This window comes from Pygoscelis adeliae, unplaced genomic scaffold, assembly GCF_000699105.1.
Source record: "Pygoscelis adeliae isolate BGI_AS28 unplaced genomic scaffold, ASM69910v1 Scaffold69, whole genome shotgun sequence".
NCBI lineage: Eukaryota > Metazoa > Chordata > Aves > Sphenisciformes > Spheniscidae > Pygoscelis > Pygoscelis adeliae.
In genome coordinates this window covers 3,245,545-3,264,610 of record NW_008825619.1, presented here as the reverse complement: position 1 = coordinate 3,264,610, position 19,066 = coordinate 3,245,545, and the positions used below count along the sequence as shown (strand labels likewise).

Genomic DNA, 19,066 nt, shown 5'->3' with positions numbered 1-19,066 from the left:
TTTGTCACTTCAGGAAGAAGGGATTTTGTTAACTTTAGTTTTTTACTGCACGTTTTGGGGAAAACTTGACATAACTAACCATTTGACTAATTTCCATTGGTTAATATAAAAACTATGGGAACTAACATAGTAGTTAGCCTAGTTAGCCATGATGTACAGTGTCCTAAGTGGTTATGCCAAGTTTCTTACACTACTGTTTTTTAAGGTTTAACCAGCTGAGCAGGACCTGCTGCACTATCCCATGAGAATACCGTATATCTTGTGAACACACTTATAATTCTGTTTGGTGCTAATGCTTTCTAAAAAGAAGAGTATTACTGTTTACATTGGAAACTTAGATAGTTAATCATATTGCGTTAATTAATGAAGTTAGTTCAAATACGCCAGGTCAATTATTTTCGGACAGAACACGTCTGTGTTGTTGAATGGATGTCAAGTGTGTGTGTGTGTGTATACATACACACACACACACACATATATGTATACATATGGGCAGACAATAATGAAGTTTACTTATTGATTTATTCCTTTATTAAAAGAAATAAGGAGCTGTATTCACTGCTAGTTTGATTGTGACAAACCTTAGTGCTTCGCCTTGTCTAAACTCTGTGGACAACTAATCTTTTTTAAAACTTGAAGTTTCTGAGACACCTAAAGTTCTGGTTCTGAGGATCACAAACAGCTTCTCAGCTCTTGACAGCAAGAAGTCCCTGCTGGAGCTAACCACCAGTCCCGTATAGTAAAGGTTTGTTTCTCCATCTCCCAGGAGAGGGCTTGCTTTGGTAAGCATTCTTAGAGAATGCCCACCTTGTGTGGGATTGCATTCACTCAAAATAGGGGAGGTCTGCTGTCCTTTGATAGGGTAGTGGATGCAGCACTGTCAGGTTTCTTCTGTATCAGAGGAAACAAACTCAGCTCTTCTGATACCTTGGATGGTGTCCCCTCACTCTCTGAACTTCAAATTCTTTTATTGCTGTGCGTTGTTTCAAAAGCAGGTGTAGAGCTATGAACTCAGCAGGGTAAGGCTGTCCTCTCCTATTTCTGCTAAACCTTTGCACTACAGGAAGGAATCCAGGATTGATAGTGTGAAAGAAAGGGAATGAACACAGTGAAACAGTCCATTGATGACTGTAATATTACCAGCATACCATTTAGTGGGCTTACATTAATATAAGACAGATATTGAAAGGACTCTGAATATTATGGTCTCAGCTCCAAACATACTTGAGTAGTGAGAACTAACTGAAGCAATTAAACAAAAAAAATCAATTTACCATTAAGGTAGTATAAGGTATCTCAGTAGTATTTAGCTCTTTCTTGAAATTTATTAAATCTATGTAAAGGTTGCTTAGAGGTGGCTATGTAGTTTATAATGCAGGAGTTACACCTCCTGCATGCCATTGAATTTAACAGGAGCTTTGCCAACAAAATGAATGATGAAAGTAATAGGCCCAAGGCATGTTCATAAATTAAAATAATTTTGGTGATATGGATTGACAGATTATTTGATCTTACAGTGTTTCACGGTTGCCACGGAAGACTGACACAACTGAAATCCTTTCTTTTAATCAGTCCTAGCAGAATAACTGGGCTGATGCAAATGACAAACAAGATTCCTTAGCTGAGGAGTTTGGGGTCAAATCTATTCAAATTATGCTTGCCGTGTAGCTAAATTCAGCAAATCTGTTCTTAAAAACCCACAGTGTTGTAACCAGTTAATTATAATCAGATATTGATCCTGACCCTGATCTCAGTTGCAGCAGTAGCCTGAATATATCCTTGGGGTTTTTTTCTGTTTATATAGTTTATTTTACTCTAGTTCACTATCGTGTCTTATCTGTAAGTTCTTGAGTATGCCTGCATGCTGGAAAAAACTAGCACATTTGGGTGCTCCGTAAAATTAAAATAATAGTACAAGTTGGTTCAGGTAGGATCTTTCTTCCCTAGGGGAACCCCTTCATTGGGCGAGATAATTCACTCTACAGGTAACATAAAAGCTGAAAAAAGGAAAGAAGATGAGGCAGACAGTGAAAGCATTGGGACTGTTACCCCTGTTTAAGCTAAAAAGACAAATACAGTGGTCTGAATGGAGAAGGACTCTTGAGTAGCAGGGGGTGAGGGGCTCAAAGTCTGCAACACTTACCAGTCTGAGAGCAGCCTATGGTGCAATTTAGAAAGGCTCTTTCCTTTACATGCACACACAAACGAAATATCTGTTTCCCTAAATTTTGCTTGTCACCAGATGAAGAGATTAAGTGTAGGATAACACCTACAAATTTTATTGGTCAGGGCTCTAAAAATACCATTGCTGGAGAGCTGAAGCAACTTCCTCAAGTTCCGGCTATCCGAGTTAGGTCAGCAGCTGCTACTTTCTTACACAGATTGGAAAGAGCAAAAAGCAGAAATGTGCCTTTTTTGGGAAGTGCTTGGCATCATTGCAAGTAACACTGAATCCTATACAAGGAAGGTGGATTTTTGAAGTTACAGAAAACAGAGCTTGTGAAAATAAATTGATGTCACTACATTTTTAATGAGCTTGCATGTTTGGTCAGTAATGATACTCAGTAGTGTTTGTATAGTATATTTAGACACATACAGGACATTTGGTTCAGGTTCATGTGTTATTTTGATTAAAGAATTAAATTAAAACGTAATAAAAATGACATCCTAAAATAATTGAAAACTGGATAATTGAGAGGTAATTGCAAAGGTAAAATCCACAAGAAGTGGATGAGTTTCTGATGAGTTCTACAAAAATGCTACGTCTTCTGTACTTGGCAGTGATTCAGGGGTTACCAGGAGGCTGTGTTCAGTTCTGGTGCTTGTACCTTCGGAAAAATAAGAAACAGTGCAGAAGACAGCTCTTTAAAATTTTAAAGGGAAAAAAAAGATAGAGGAAAGCAGGGCTCAGACTAAGAGCACGTAAAGTACATCCTACTGAAAGGGTTTAGAGTGCATCCATGCTTATTCCATATTTTAGCGGCTAAGGGACACCCCACAGAAGGTGGAAATTGAACTCATGACGCTAGCAGTCTCAGTGGGTGTAGTTGGAGAAAAGGTCGTCTCCTATGACCTGAGAAAGGTCTGCAGGGAAGAGTTAGGGCTGTGAGTGTCTTTTTGATATAAGTACCAGAGATCTGAAGAAGGCTTACATTCACTACCTGGGGGTTTCGTGTTTCCTATGAACCAGAAAAGGCGGCTTCTCACAGCACTGGATTTTGTGAAGCCATTTTGGACCCCTAATTCTCTGAGAATTGAGAATTGGAGAAGAGTCCTGTGACCTGGGACAATGAGTTCCCTGAAATGTCAACACCTGAACAGCTAGGCCCTATACACTGGTGAAGTTTGTGATAAATGGAAAACTAATTTTGTGAATTTAACACTTCACCAGTTTTCTAAAGGTTACTTTTTTCCAGAAGAGACCTGCAATGCACTGTAAAATTGGGTGGTTATATGATTTTGTTTGCAGCTGTAAATGCTTTGCAGTGCAGAATGATGCTCAGAGTCAGGTGAGGTGGTTGCACACAGCCTGCTGACACTGGTGTGCATTAAAGAAGTGTATCCCCTACCCTTCAGTCTGACTAACCGATGTTGCATAGAAGATGACAGCACAACTAGCCATGTCAGAACAACAAGAGTAAGTGTGACATTTTCCCCACCAGACTACGGACGAGCGGGTTCGGCTGCCGGACATCCGAGCGAGCAGGTGGTACCAGTTCCGTGTGGCAGCCGTGAATGTGCACGGGACGAGAGGCTTCACAGCACCCAGCAAGCACTTCAGATCCTCGAAAGGTTAGTTTTTGTTCGCTATGTCTGGTGCTCACCTTCCGCTCACTCACACGTAGAACGCAACCTGATCTGCCTACTTTTGTGGCAGAAGGTTTTTAACAGGTGGGTTTTTGGGTAGTTTTGCCACCGGTTTAGAAATGGTGTGAGATTTGTTTGAAGTCAGCAAAGGAATTAAAGGTTAAAGATGTCATTTTTCTTTTATCAGTAAGGGGTCTCAATGAATAAGCCTCCTTTTAAACATTTTCCGCACGGTTGGTATCAAACAACATGACCCTGACCATGAAACATGAAGGAACTGGGGTTTCAGTGTGTTATTCTGAGAGGTTTCTCTTCTTTTTCTTTTTAGTTATGAGAAATATGTTGCTGCCATATGTTTAGCAGAGTATTGAGATATTTTGTTGCCTGTATCTAAATAATGGTAGCAGCATTGTTTTGAGGAGCTGCAGGCTCTCTTAATAGAACTTTTCCCTTGCTAACACTAATCATAAGGGCTTAAGAATAAAAAAGGTATAAATGCTAAGTAGCATTTTCTGTTCATTAGAAAGGCATGCTGGACAATCCACAAAGTATTGTAGGAATTTTTGTTGCCATTTCTGGTTTTGCAAGGATTTGGGTAATGAAATAACTTTGAAAATTATTTCTGTACCAGTAAGTGGTACTTGGGGGATGGCGGAGATGGAAACGGATCTCCCATCCTGTGAAGTTGCTGGCATTGTCCCTGGTGTGCTTTGAGCCATGCGAAGCAGAATTTTTCCGGGTGACTCTCAGGCATAGTATAGGAGATAGCACAAGCCAGAAACTATTTCCAACAGACAGATGGTGTGGATGTGGTCACCCTCTCTTAAAGGCAGTCGATAATGTAGGCATAGCCAGACCGTGCTAGTTGACTTTAGTGCCAAAGAATGAGATCTATCACTCTTTACTCTACTAATAGAGGTAGTTTCTAATAGACAGAGTTGTCTTTGTTTTAGTAGTGGCAGAATCTTTACATTGGTATAACGCATACTTCGAGGAATGCATTTCCTCCTCTTTCTGCAGATAGAATTATCTTGCAATACAGGCAGTTGCCATCTATGGGCTCCCGTGCTAGCTTTTAGCTTGCTGTTTGGCCATAGTCAGTCCTAGAAAAAATCTTATTGTAGATGCAGTTATAGAGGCATGCAAGTGCTTTTGCTGGTATGGATGATTTAACTACTTACTGAATAAGTATACCTTAGATTCAATAATTTTTTGGTGCTGTAACCACATTTGTGGTAGGAAGGTTGGTTGGCATAGCTATCCCATTACTGCTGTGACCACAAACCTTTTCAAGCGTAAGAGAAGTATTATTTTAAGAATTTATTATACTTAAGTAGCATATCATTTCAGTCACATCAAAAATACAGTTCCTTCAAGCTCTGTTGAGCTTACTGCAAGGACTCAGCAGCAGCAGTAGCTTTCTCTTTGCTTTTCTTCATAAGCAGCACTTCAGCAGATACAGCACTGTGTTGCTGAATCAGGCACCAACTTTCTTTTAAACTCAGATCGTTGTCAGTTGGTTTACCGACTTTGCAAAGATTTTCCAACTATTCTGCTTGGAACCACTATAATTGCAATTACATAAAGGTATATCATGATATCACTGAGGTTTTGGCTTGAGTGTGACATTTTCAGGCAGGATTTGTATTACTTTCCAAAAAATTCATCTCCTACTGAGTGTGCTAGCCACAGGAGTATATTGTTCAAAATACCTACATTGATAATGAATGTAAGAACATCCGTGGTAAGTCATATGGAAGGTCTCTTTAGCCCAGTATCTGACCCCGGCCAAAAGTGGGTTTTTGGAGAACAGCATAAGAGCAGGGTAAGGACACAGGGATATTTCTTCAGAATAGCCTCCCAGCTGGCAGTGATTTGCGTTTCAGGAGCTTGTGGTTTTGAGGCGATTACATGTTAGATACCAGAGTCCTCTTTTTCTGTGGTCTCTGCAGCTACCCCTGAAACACTTGCTCTTCTTGAGTGCTGCTCACGGCTGTCTGGTAGAGGTGGGGAGCACTTTTAGGACTTCGTGACAAGGAGAGCAGGAGCCAGTAGTGCCTCTGCATGTTCTTACCTAATAAACCAAAGTAACGGGATCTCGATAATGGCAGAAAGTATGTGGCCAGCATTGTTCAAAAGGCTTCTACAACCTTCAAAATAACAATTTTCAAATCTAAACTCTAGCCCTTGGCAAAGAATCATGAATTGCCAGGCAAACAGCAAGGAGTTCAGTTAGCTATCAGCTTCATAGCCAAAATCATCCTACTCTGGCAGCTCATTTGACTATTTTAGATGCTTTGGTATTGTCCGTGGTTATTATAAAGATACCATGTTTGCCAGATGAAATGTGCAGAAGCGCTGGGTGACACAGATGAAGACGCTGCTAGGTGGTGACTGTCGGGAATGATACTGGGATGCTTCAATCAGTATCTCTTAGCTTCCATGTCCCTGAGTAGGCGCTCATAGCAGTAACAGTTATAGTGTCATACAGACATTTAATTACTACTTTGGAGCTCAGTGGGAAGTGGTGGCCCCTGCCTGGCAGAGAGGCAAGAAACTGCTGCTCACATGTGCCTAGTTTTTTGACTGCCAGCATCGACTGGCCCACACTGAGCTCCTACAGGCTCATTTAACCTCCAGTTTGGAAAAGGAAAGCGGACTTTGGCACATCACCTTTAGAACATTGCTGACTGTCTGTGCTACGTTTGTGTGACGTGTGGACAGAAATTCACATTAGTTCTTGTACGGTTTCAATTCACCCTGTCATGCCAAGACTAAGAGAAGATTATTATCTTCATCAGACCCTACAGAAGTTTTCTTCAAAAAGAAACCCTTTGATCAGGAAACATGACAGCAATTCCTAAGACGGTTTCTCACACAAGATGCTGAACTTTTACCGATTGCTCATAAGTTATAAAGAATAGCAAATTATTTGGGTTTGTTTTTTCTTTAAAGGAGGACAAACATAATATATAATCTGAATCTAGGGAGGAGTATGGCACCACAAAGTCTCTGTCACTAAATATTTTAAGCTGTTAAAAAGAACATTCAAAAACATTGCTGCTGTAATTATTTGGAGAGAAAATTTTGTCTAGTGACCACAACACTGTTTTATACTATTTTGTGTTTTTTGCAAATGTAAAAAATGTGATCTCTAAGTAGACACAGCAGAGTAAGGTTTTGTTTTATTCAAAATAATGTTAAGTCTTCGGAGGTATGTAATTTCCATTAACTTTTCTATCACTAAATAAAGCTCCTTATTATCCAAATTAGTTTGATTTCCCATTCATGAAAAAGACAAAAACAGGAAAACAAGAGTATTTCATCAAACATTCCAGCTTACAATTCTTCATCTAGTTGTGTTTTGAGGTTTTATCTACTGCAGCTTTTGATGCTCGTATACTGTAAACATTTGAGGTGAAGGTTTATTAACTGTTTTACACTGCCTCGTGTGTTCATTTATGGCATTAATCTGTAAATAATAAATAATCAAAGTGACATAGCTGAGATAATTTATGGAATATTCAGAGCTTAAGCGGAGGGAATTTTCTTATGCTGTTTCTTTCTTTTTTATAAAGGAAATGAAGGGTTTGCTTGTGCTTGTCTGTCATGGCCCTTCACAGGGAAAGAAGTGATGCTTCATTTTGCCAAAATGTGATTCCAAAATTGCAGGGACCACATATTAGACTATGTCTATTTGTTTGGAGCAGAGTGGCTAGAAGATGAAGCAAATACTGCACCTAGGAGAGTGGGTTCTTTCCTAGAAGTAGGACTCTGCACATGTATCGATACTGTCAGCTAAGATTGATCAAAACTTTCTGCTATTTTGACAGTGGTTTCCACTTCACTTTCCAAGGTTTTTAAATTGTGTGTGCTTTCCTTTTCATCTTCAACTGAGTGGCAACAATTTGCAATAACAGCAATAAATAAAGCTAACAGAATGCCTGGCAGAACATTTTTGATCCCCAAAGGTACAAATATATTTCTCTTCATATTTTGACTGGCTCTCTCCAAGCTGTTTCATTTTTCTAGAAGCAGGATGGAACTGTTCCTGCAATCCGTAAATGAGTCTCCTTGGATGAAAAGCTTCCTGTGCTTTTCTTCCATTAAGCTGGCACCACATAGCCTAACCCAACTGGTCAGAAGCTGCTCGGCACTAGTAATACAACTTTTAATTTGTTGCATTTGGGTAAGAGTTTTTAGGCTATTTTTTTCTAGCTTTTTATGATTTATGATGAGAGTGAACTCTTAGTAACAGAGACTGCAGTCAACTAGAGGGATCAGTGTTAGGCATTTCCATATAATACATTATCTTGCTGGTCTGTAGTTAGGTACTGGGCCATTTTCCGAGACAAAAAGAGGCTATAAGATGAACACGATGAGCCCAAACCATCCGATCCTTCTACCTCTGCTAAAGGTTTTTATCTTCAACATGAAGGCAGTTGCTAGCATACACAGAATAAATTGTCAAGCAAAAGGAAGCAGACTACATTGTTTTCACAGCACATAAGTACCATGCTGGATGTGATTTCATGCATACATTACCGAGTGTTAGTAAAACCAGAACAGACACCCACTCCCGGCAATAAAATTCTTTCTGTTGCTCCTTTGGGACCAATGATTTTTTTATGCTGTTGCACAGCTGGTTTATGTGTGCCATTTCCATTGGGCAAAGCCAGTCCCCCCGCTTATGCCTTGGAATTGTTTAATGGTTGGAAACTTGTCTGTAGAGCAGCTTCAGCAGATTTTTAGAGTTGGAAGGTCTAATGTTTAAAAGATAGCAATGGGGATCCATTTTAAGTGGGGGAAAAAAAGCTCTATAAAAAAGAGTTTAAATTAGAGTCAAACTTTCTATCACTTTTACAGCTCAGAATGAGAATTCTGGTTCCAATGTTATTGTCTTCTTCTCTGACATATATTCCAAATCATTTACTGTTTTCATTACAGTTGCCACATTTAAAGCCAAAGTGGATGCATTGCAGCAGTGTATGATGTGATTCTTGTGTATAGCTTGCCCATACTGTTTTGTTAAGGTTGCAAAGTGCTTCCAGATCCTATTGATTGAAAGAATTTTGTAAAATATAAATTGCCTATCACTATGTTTACAAATATGAGCGTGGGAGGATGTGCATTTTGAAATGGCGATGATGTGAGGGTTTTCTTTTTTTCTTTTATTTGCAGAAAGGAATCCTCCCTTTTGGGGACTGGAAACAGAGTTTTGCTTGTGATGGCTAAGTAGCCAGCAAGACAAGAATTTAAGTCCTTTGGGTATACTCAAGCCAGATACAATCCAGACAAATGCAGTACTTACTCCATGTGCTGGAACAGCAGCTTCAGCCTTGACCTAATGAAGCTATCATTTGTAGCAGCGAGAAGTGATTTACTTGTCAGGCTGCTGAGACCAGAACTTTTTTGGATTTGAGGACAGCTCTCTGTGCCAAATTCTAGAATATATATAATGACTTTTATTTTCTTTGAGTGGTAGTATAAACTGCAAAGGAAAAGCTGCAACTAGCATCACTCTCTCTGCAAACCAAAGAATTTGATTTAACACTCAGATAAATTCATGTATATAAAATTTCAGAACTTTACATTTGAAAAACTGGCAGTAGTTTCCATTCCATTTAATGGTCATGTATCTGAATTATACATGCGGGCAATGTATAATTGTCAAAGGGATCACAGATATATGAAGACTAACAGCAGAATGGCTGTTAGATTTATAGTTAACAGAATGCCAGTTTAGCTTCATTGTCAGGTTAACAAACACCTCATGTATATAAGCTTTATAATCCAGTACGTTATTAGACCTTGAAGTATTTCAGCATGAGTTGTACACTGCTTTTAATGTCTCTATAGACATAAGCATAACAGAGCACCTTGTAGCAGCATGACTTTTCCATTCAATAATGCAGTAGTGAAGGCTTAAAAAATCAGAAAAAAACAACTCATCTGTTATCTGGTAACTGGCAGGCATGCATTATGGAGGAGCATGCTCTTATACTTAACAGTTATTTGGGTTTTGGGTTTTTTGGGGGTTTTGTTTTTTTGAGAGGGGGCTTTGGAGAGGTCTGGTTTCTTTTGTTGTTGTTGGGGGTTTTGGGGGGTTTTGTTTTGTTTTGTTTTGTTTTGTTTTGTTTTTGAGGGTGGGGTTTGTGTCATTCGGGGTTTTTTTGCTGTTAATACCAGAGATCACAATATCTTGCCTTGCTGCTATTCCTTCTCACCTGTTTGTTTTGTTTTGTTTTGTTTTTGAGGGTGGGGTTTGTGTCATTTGGGTTTTTTTGCTGTTAATACCAGAGATCACAATATCTTGCCTTGCTGCTATTCCTTCTCACCTGTTTGTTTTGCTGGTGAAACTCAATCCTTTCAAATGAAAGAAAAGATCAATATTCTTGTTTTTTTGGCTTACAAAATGATAGTTTTGTCAGTTGCAATAGTGATGAGTGTCACAGAAATATATAGAAATAGATGAATAAATTATATAGTTGTATTGAAATAATTAATATGGAATAGATCCTCAGCTGGCATGCTCACTAAGTGGCTTCATATTTCAGGTGATACACCCCAAATCCAGGAAATGTTTTACTGTTGTGTCTCTACAATCAGACAGGTTTTTTTTTCAGATGATTAAATGCAAAACAGTAATAAATTAAGTTTTTTTCATCTTTGACATCTTACGTCCTTCTGGTTTATTATTTTCTCCAGCTAAGTCTACTATTTTTAAAAAAGCTCTTCTAGAAAATGTGGCATTTTCAAATGTCTTGCCTTTTCACGTCTGTCAACTGTAGATCTCCTTCCTTTCTGTTGTCTGCTGCTACTACCACCACTCTTCCTCCTGTTCAAAGGCATTTTTGTGGACGACATTTGCGAGGCTTGAAAAAGAGAGACTTTGAAGAAAGGGAGCACTCAGGAAAATGTTTCTGCTATTGCTGTATTATTTCACGTGTTTATTCCCTTTAAGAGGATGGTCTTTCTTTCCTTAACTGTAGTTACCCAATGATTTTTAATACAATGTTTACATTCTCCCATAGCAAAGGAGAAACACTACTAGGTTTTCTTTTAAATATGGATCAGCGTTTTGTCTGCTGACTGGACTGTTTCTAGTGAACACAGAATAAATGCTACTGATAAATTTTTCAATAAACTGTGCAATTATAAGAAGTACAGGGTGAAATGCTGGTGCTATAGACGTCAGAATAAATGAACTATTGGTTTCAATATGCACATAGTTCTTCCTTACTGTTTTCTTTTCCTGCTTATGTTCCTGGGAAAAACAGGGATGTTTGAAGTTACCTTAAAAAAACCCAAATTCCTGTGAGTCTGAGACAGATAAAACCTCTGTTCTGGTCAATCACTAACTTTATACAAGGAAAATTGCACACTATCTTGCATTCTTATGGGGACAGAAATATTTGAAAAGGAAGAACATAAATTTTGTCATTTGTTTTTAGACCTATGAAAAATTGGTGAATAGAACTTTAAAATATTTTTAATTATGTAATACATTTTGTCCAGAAGAGCTATTTCATTTAACTTTTAGATTTTTTTTAATGACTCTCAGAGTCTTTTATAGATGCAGAATAAAGACAAACGTTTTATGGTTAGAATTGTTTTTGCTTATATCTGACCATTTGTGAAGAAATTCTCTGAAGCATTTTAATTCTATCCAATATGTAATGTATACATAATACATGATGCATAGTACTTCTGGGAGATAACCTGAATAATTCACCTACAGTAATATGATCATGTTGCACTTCAGGTTATAAATGTTTTATTGCCATAATACATTGTCATATAACATAAAAAACCCCTAACATTTTAAATCAGTGAAGATGAAGGATTTTGGATTTATGAATCATGATTCTGTTTATATTTATTGTACCTAAATTTCAATTTATATCTACTTATTTTGTTAAACTATAGAAGTAAATGAGAAGTTATGTTAAAGAGCAGTACAAACCACTTAACTAAATTAATCTCTTAAATTTATCCCCTCTGATATAAATAGCTTTGTATACTTTAAGACAGAGTTGTTGGCTACTTCCCAGGTAAGGAAATAAGTGTAAGAACAGTGCTTCTCCAAAACCAGAAGAAAAAAAAGGGAACTGGCTTGCAAGCTGATTAAAAAAATGAGTGAGAAAAAATAAGGAATTCTCATTATTCTGAAAATTAAGTTAAATTTCCAGAATTCTTAAACTCAAGTATGCTTTGTAACTTTTATAGGCAAAAGTTAGGTTGAATTATGTGTATGAGGAAACAGGGGCATCCATTACTATTTAACTAAAATGGCATGTGTGAGGAAACAGGAGCATCCATTGTTATTTAACCAAGAGTCCTGTTAAATAACAGGAATAAGCCATTATTTCACATCTGCTGATCTTTAAAAAGGAAATGCTGTCTTTATTAATTCTGAATGTGTCAGTTTGCATGACCTAAATGATGGAATTTTTCAGTGAGACCGTTTGCCATAAGGATTATCTGATGAACTTAGTATGCCTGGAAAGTTTATTTAACAGCTCATTTACCATTATAAAAAGGTGTAGGTGAACCATGCAGTAAATGAATACCTGGTGTCCCCTCTGCACACCTCCAGTTTTATTTCTGGCAAATAAGTGATGGCTCATTTGGCTAAAAAGTTATATGAAAAAGTTTTTTTCTAATGTTTTTTCTTGGCTACAGGTTCATAACATGCCTTAATTACTATGAATTTCCTTTATTCTGCCTGATATACTGTAAATTTTTTTTGAGTCATACTGTTTACTTTTACTTAAATTTTGATTTTGCAGTTTCCTTCTATTTTGTCACCAATGTTTGGCTACCATGGGCATTTTAAAAAAAGTAGGAGTTAGTAAATAGCAAATTGGACTTTCAGAAACTCAGTTGCAAAATTTCCATTGATTCACATTACTCAGGGGCAGGATATAATATAGTAGGTCCACAAGGAGGACCTAACATTCAATACTGGGAAAGGTTCAATATTGGAACCTCTGACTGTCAGGTGTCCTTCTTGACTCTAGGGTCAGCACAAAGACAACTAAAGGCATAAAATCTCAGTTGATATTGACGAGAAATTAAACCAGAATAGGGAAATAAATCACAGGGGTAGCTAATTGCTTTTTGTTGTTCTAAAAAAAACCCTATAGACTTCTATAACGTCATAATATATTATTACATCTTTATTTATTCTAAGGAAGTGTTTATGTCCTATGGTGGTAGATATCAATACTAGAATTTTGAAGAAAGATTCAACAAGTAGAAACATGATTTTATCATCGGAGAATTGTCTGGCAACACTGAAAAAATATTCAGTGTTTCCACCATACAATTCTGTGATGACTATAGAAGGCCACTTGTAGAACATGAAAGTTTTACACTCACTATGTATTTAAAGTAGTGTATGACAGAAGTAAAACTGATAGTCTAGTACATTTTGATAAAGCTTCATAATATTTGTGAACTATCAACAACACGGAATAATGACAAAACTGGATGCTAACCCATAATTTTTATTTCAGAAGTGCTTGTATTTCTAGAATTTACAAGAAACCATATCACTTATGGGAAATTTTTGCCTGAATTTTCTTCAGTGTGTTGAGAGTGTTTAATCCAGCTCGTATATGCCTGGTAAATACATAAGATGAAGATGATCTTTACCTTATTGAAGATAATCTTTACTTTAGAATATTTTTGTTTGTTTTAAATTCCAGATCCGTCTGCTCCACCAGCTCCATCTAATATTAGAATTGCCAATATCAGTGCAAACAATGATGGAAGTGTAAATGTAATGATTACTTGGGATCTTCCAGAAGAGCCTGATATCCCAGTGCACCACTACAAAGTCTTCTGGAGCTGGACATATAGCAAATATGTAATCCCAGCTAAAAAAAAGAGAAGGAAGATTACCGATGGGGTAAGAAAGAAAAGAATAAATGAGACAGAAATATGGCTTATTTCTGGCACAAAATAGAGTGTAAGTATAAAATATGTGATAAACTGCAATGATTTCAGCAGCTGGTAAAGTAGTGGTCTTACTTTTTAATATCACCAACACCATAGACAATTTTGATCTCTCAATCTCTATCTTTCACTGAGCTCAGGGAGAGAAGTATACTTCTGCCTTAAAATGCAGGTAAATACTGTAAGATTTTTGCGGGACAGATGAATAGAAAGTTAAATGCTGTTTGTCCTCTAAATTCAGGCTTATTTTATTATTGCTTCTTAAAGATATAGTGCTTGTTTTATTTAAAAAGCCTAACATTATCTGTCACATTGTTCTTTCACTATGCAAATAAAACTTTTGACACTGTCATATAGAATAACCATTAAATAGTCAGTATAGGTCCAAGGAAAAAACAAACCCAAAACTCTTTAAATAAGCTGCTGTACTAAAGATCTGACATATTTCCATAGCAGCAAGTTCCTATGAGTTTCTTGAAGGATGTATCAAATATTGCTTTACTGGAAAACTATCTGTTGTGATATCCTTAAGCATATTGCATATTATTTTAAAGTAGTCAATAGAAATAGAAATCGATTACAGATAACAGGCTGAACTTAATCCTCAGTGCTCTTAATAAATGCATTGTGAGAATTTGGTCCCATGTCTATGTTAACACTGTGTTTTGGCTCTGGCTGCCCACTTGCAGTGTGGTGAATGACAGCCGGAGGGTTATAGCTCCCTCTCTGTCCCTCAGTCACCAAACCCTGAGAGAAATAAAGGCAATGAAGGCTGTGTGCTGAGTTCATCTACAGCAGATTGGACACAGCAGAGATGCCACCATGGGAGCATGCTGGACCCGTGCCTTCTCATGGGAACTGATGGGTGATCAGGGTCCGGAGGCTGCAGAGCCACTACCACCAGCTGTGGGCTGGGCAGGCAGGAAAAGGAAATTCCCCTGCAAATGTAGACAATATGGAGTAATTTCAGGGGCTGAGATAACTTGGTCCTTTGTTTCTACTTCAGTTAAATAAGTTAAATACTTTTTTTTTTTTAAAGCAAATATGCATAGAAAAGAAAGTTAGTTCTTTCTTGCACTTTTAAAAAATCACTTTGGCGAGATAGGAGTAGGGTTGGACTGTGCTAGGTACAAAAGTTTGTGTTTCTCAGGAAAGCTGCCATTGGCTAGAGATCTTCATGGCAGTGGCTACAGCCTAAAGACACAGAGGAGCTTTCTCTCCACAAGCTGGTCCTTAAATCACAAAACCCAGAGAATTTTAAAATTGAGCTGGGTTCTTAATGTTGTGTTGGCACTTTGCATGGTGGGTACCTCCGACGTATAATATGTTAAAACAGATCCAATAGACAACATTACAGTAATTGGGACCAAGTTCTGACCTTGAACACAGGGAAATCCAGAAGAGCCAAGGCATATTTTAGAGAAAAGGCAGGCTCTTAGATAAATCTTTCATATTACTCCTGTCTCATTGGACTTTTTCTTCTGCAGCATGTCATGAAAGTGTGCGGCAATGACAGTGAGATTCAGACTTCCCCCACAGGACACTCTTGAAACTGTTGCTAATTAATGGTCCTTTGAATATTATAGCAACTCTTCTGTCTAAAAATTGAAACTGCAGAAAACTTAAAAAAAATAAAAGGTGGAAAAATCTTATTTTTTAAAGATCATTGAAGATTTTTTTTACCCAGTTTTTACCTTTAGATGTAGTCTAGTCCAAATAATTTTATAATTATTTCCATATGAAATCATTCCAGGTAGACCTTCAAATAATTTGACTACAGTATTAACACAAAAAAATTGAGCATTTTAGTCAATGTTATGATTATCTCAACACAAAACAAGTAAAGGTAATTGATGTGAAATGCTTTTGACAATCCCTGAAGTGTTAAATATGCCAGTACGTGGCTATCTTTTTCACTCTGGATTGACTGTCAAACTTCAGAGGCACAAAGTATTCTAATGGAAACATGGAGTAATGTCTTCTGTCTGAGATGTGGTCTAGAAAGGCTTTTTTATAAATACATTAAAAAAATTAGAAATGTAAGAATACTGAGAAGCCTTGGCTCTTCTTTGCAATATCATGGGATTTACCTTAATTTATGGATTATTGACCAGAGAATGATAATCCTGCTCTGGTGTTTCCCCATTTAAGACACTTCCATGACAATGGAAACTGTATTTTTTCTTTTCTGTTTTCCATTCTATAGTGGAAAAGTGTTCTAACCAATGAGGGGGTATTTTTGGTTATGGGTTTTTGGGGGAGGGGGTCATTTTTGTTTTCAACAGTTGAAACAAATAGAAAGTATTGACAAATATACTGAATGTAGGATTTTAGCTGTCTTCAGACTGACTTTCTCTAGAAAAAGTTTTCAATTGCTTTGCTAACACAGAAATTGGGGAATAAAACATTTAAATTTCTTTGGCTAAAATAATTTTGGCATAAGAAAAAAACTTGTTATATGTAAAACAGACCCTTTAGTTTTGACCTAAACAATAGGTGTCTGTATTTGCCAAATAATTGCCAAAATTATGTAAACATCAAGAACGTTAGTATTTAAAAAATGACACAGAAAAACAGAGTCCAATAAAATGTATTTTTTAAAGAAAGGAAATTTTGCTCTGTTGAAATTTATACAGGAGTTTTCTTTTATAATTTCAAGAGAGTAGTGTGCCTAAGATAACAGGCCTGCATTTAATAAGGGCCTGTGTTTCAGTAATACTATAACTACTTTGTATATTTATTCTCCTCTATTATAGGCCCAAAATTATGTGGTCCTGGAGGGACTCCAACCCAACAGCAACTACAATGTAGAACTGCAGGCAGTAACACGTTGGGGTCAGATACGCCTAAAAAGTGCTAAGGTTTCTCTCCATTTTAGCACGACTCAGGACACCAGGAATAATAGTGAGTAATTGTATAAAAACACCTGAATGCTTTATCTCTTCGTTATCTGGAATTTGAATGTTTTATATAATGATTAAAAATAATAAAAAAAAAATTCTTAAAGCTGTCTGTTTCATATCATAGTGATCCTGACTCAGTGAAATTGAGTAACCTTTTAATGTTAAATTTCTTATCTAAAAATTGGTGACAGTTTTTACCTAATTCTTTATCTTAGATCCTACTTACCTGAAATAAACAAATGCAATGAAAATGGAAGCATTTGCATGACCGTGGTGTTAATATTTTTTAAATGCAATCCAGATATACATACTTACCATATTTGTCAGTGGCTGGAATAAAACCATTTCTGTCTTTGTCTTAGCTGGACAGTTTTAGCTTGCAATGCTTTTCAAAATCCTGACTATTTTGAGTAGCCCATTAATTCAGATTCTTGGACCACACAAATATGTATCTACTATGAACTGATATAAAACATAAACTCTTCTATTAGGGAATCTAAAATATTCCATGCCTGACAAGCAATGAATTCTCAATAAATTATTGCATACATAAGGCCCGCATTCAAATTAGAATCTTAAGATCTTTAGATGACAGGTTATTTCTTGTTAAGATCTTCTTTAAAACCTGCTAAGTAATATAATTGAAAAGCATATCTGTAGCTGAAAGTAAACCATGATTCTTAGTCTTAGTTAAATGCTATTTGTATAATTACAATACCAAGTTACTGCCCCAACTGCTGATGTGTCTCTGATTAACCAATACAGCAAAATTCTGATAATAAGATGTTAAAGAATATAATTTTAAATATCCTGTCCTGACTCCATTTCATTTTCCATCCACTTACATTCTTTTTTTTAAAGTACACTCAAAGTTTAAACTTTACTTGTTGCCATTTTCATAACATAACTGTAATTACTCTCACCTTAACTAATCAATTGCTGTTGTTGCTGGACCCTTCTGCAAGCATATTCAGTTTGGATATACATAAAATATTTTAAAGTAGTCGTTAGCTATGACAGACCTTCATATCTACAGTTACTTCCCATTTTAAGGTACCAAGAAGAGAAAATAAACCTAAAGATGCTTCTTTTTCCCATACTAAGCTCATTTTTACTACCTTTTTGGTCCATCTTGAAAGACAGCAGAGGGCCAAGTTTTCATCTCTTCAATACACTGAGTCTTTGCTCGAAATCCATACCAGTATAGGAGCTTGAATCTCCACAGTGTGTACATAAGGCAAGTTTGGGTTAAATCCTCGGTGAAGCCCAATGTAAGCGAATATGAGAGTTCTGCCCTTTCCATACTGGCTCTCCTAGATTGTACCTGTGCTTTCTGTCATCCCCTAGAAAAGTAACCTAGTTTGCAGGATTGTGCATGATATCAAAAGCTTCTTTGAGTTAGCACATTTAGTTTTCCTTTCTTTTCTGTATGTATACAAGAGATGTAATAAAAGAAAAACTACAGTGGGAACTGGGTGTTTAATTCCAGTACACTCAGCCACTGAGCTCAACCAGGAGCATATCATTCGTGTTTATGAGAGAAGTTCTCATTTTGCTGAGTATTTTCCTAAGAATTTTTTGTTGATTTTGCTTCTTTTTTTCCTTTTTTTTTCTTTTTTTTTTTCCCCACAAAGCACATTTTGCTAGATAAACAAGCAAAAATGTCCTTTTTTTTTTGTTTATACCCCCACCCCCCACCCTCCCCGCCCCGGTCTTGTCTCTTCTGATTAGAAGTTTCTGTGAAGTTCTGGATCTCAGTGCTAAACTTCAAGGTGTTTAGTTTTCAGTCCAACCATCTTACTGGCATTTCACCAGATTATGTCACAGCTCTGAGAAAGAACATGTAACTGAGTTTACTTTACATCAGGCCACAGGGGAAGGCTGGTGCCTGGATTTCACCTGAGTCTGAGGCCAAGCTATGTCCTGGTAACTGGGACGAAATTCTAGGTGCCGTTATACACACCTAGGCATAGTGACATTGGGCAAGCTGTTGAATTTCTTTCTTTCATTTTACTATGAGAATAGCTTTATAAAATTTCCCCTCGTTGGAGCAGGGATAATTAATCAACTGATGTTTGTCAGGCTTTATTGCTAGTCCTGACATTAGGGCAGATCATCATAGTCTTTAAATATGATAGTAAATAAAGATTTTCTATGTAACAAAAGCCCTCTAAACTGAAGCTGAGTAATTGAGATTGGACTGTGTTGGTTTTGGCACCATTCTATACTTACTGTGAGAAACCCTTTCGCTGGTAGTGCTGTATCAACTCTCCATGGTCTCACTAATGGTCTGTCTCTCATGGCCTATATCACCAATGGGTTTGTTTTGGGGGATGGAGATTTTTGTTTCACTTTTCCCTCTCCAAAACATGGTGTTTTTCAGGATCTGATGC

The 19,066-nt window shown here is 37.0% G+C and overlaps 1 protein-coding gene across 1 annotated transcript in view; it reads left to right on the top strand.

Moving 5' to 3' along the window:
• KAL1 (Kallmann syndrome 1 sequence) overlaps positions 1 to 19,066 on the top strand; it is a 130,176-nt gene that overhangs the window by 82,357 nt on the left and 28,753 nt on the right. The window contains exons 8-10 of the mRNA XM_009333416.1: positions 3,663 to 3,792; positions 13,521 to 13,723; positions 16,527 to 16,674. Of these exons, the coding sequence (XP_009331691.1) occupies positions 3,663 to 3,792; positions 13,521 to 13,723; positions 16,527 to 16,674 (481 nt within the window). The remainder of the gene's footprint in view (positions 1 to 3,662; positions 3,793 to 13,520; positions 13,724 to 16,526; positions 16,675 to 19,066) is intronic.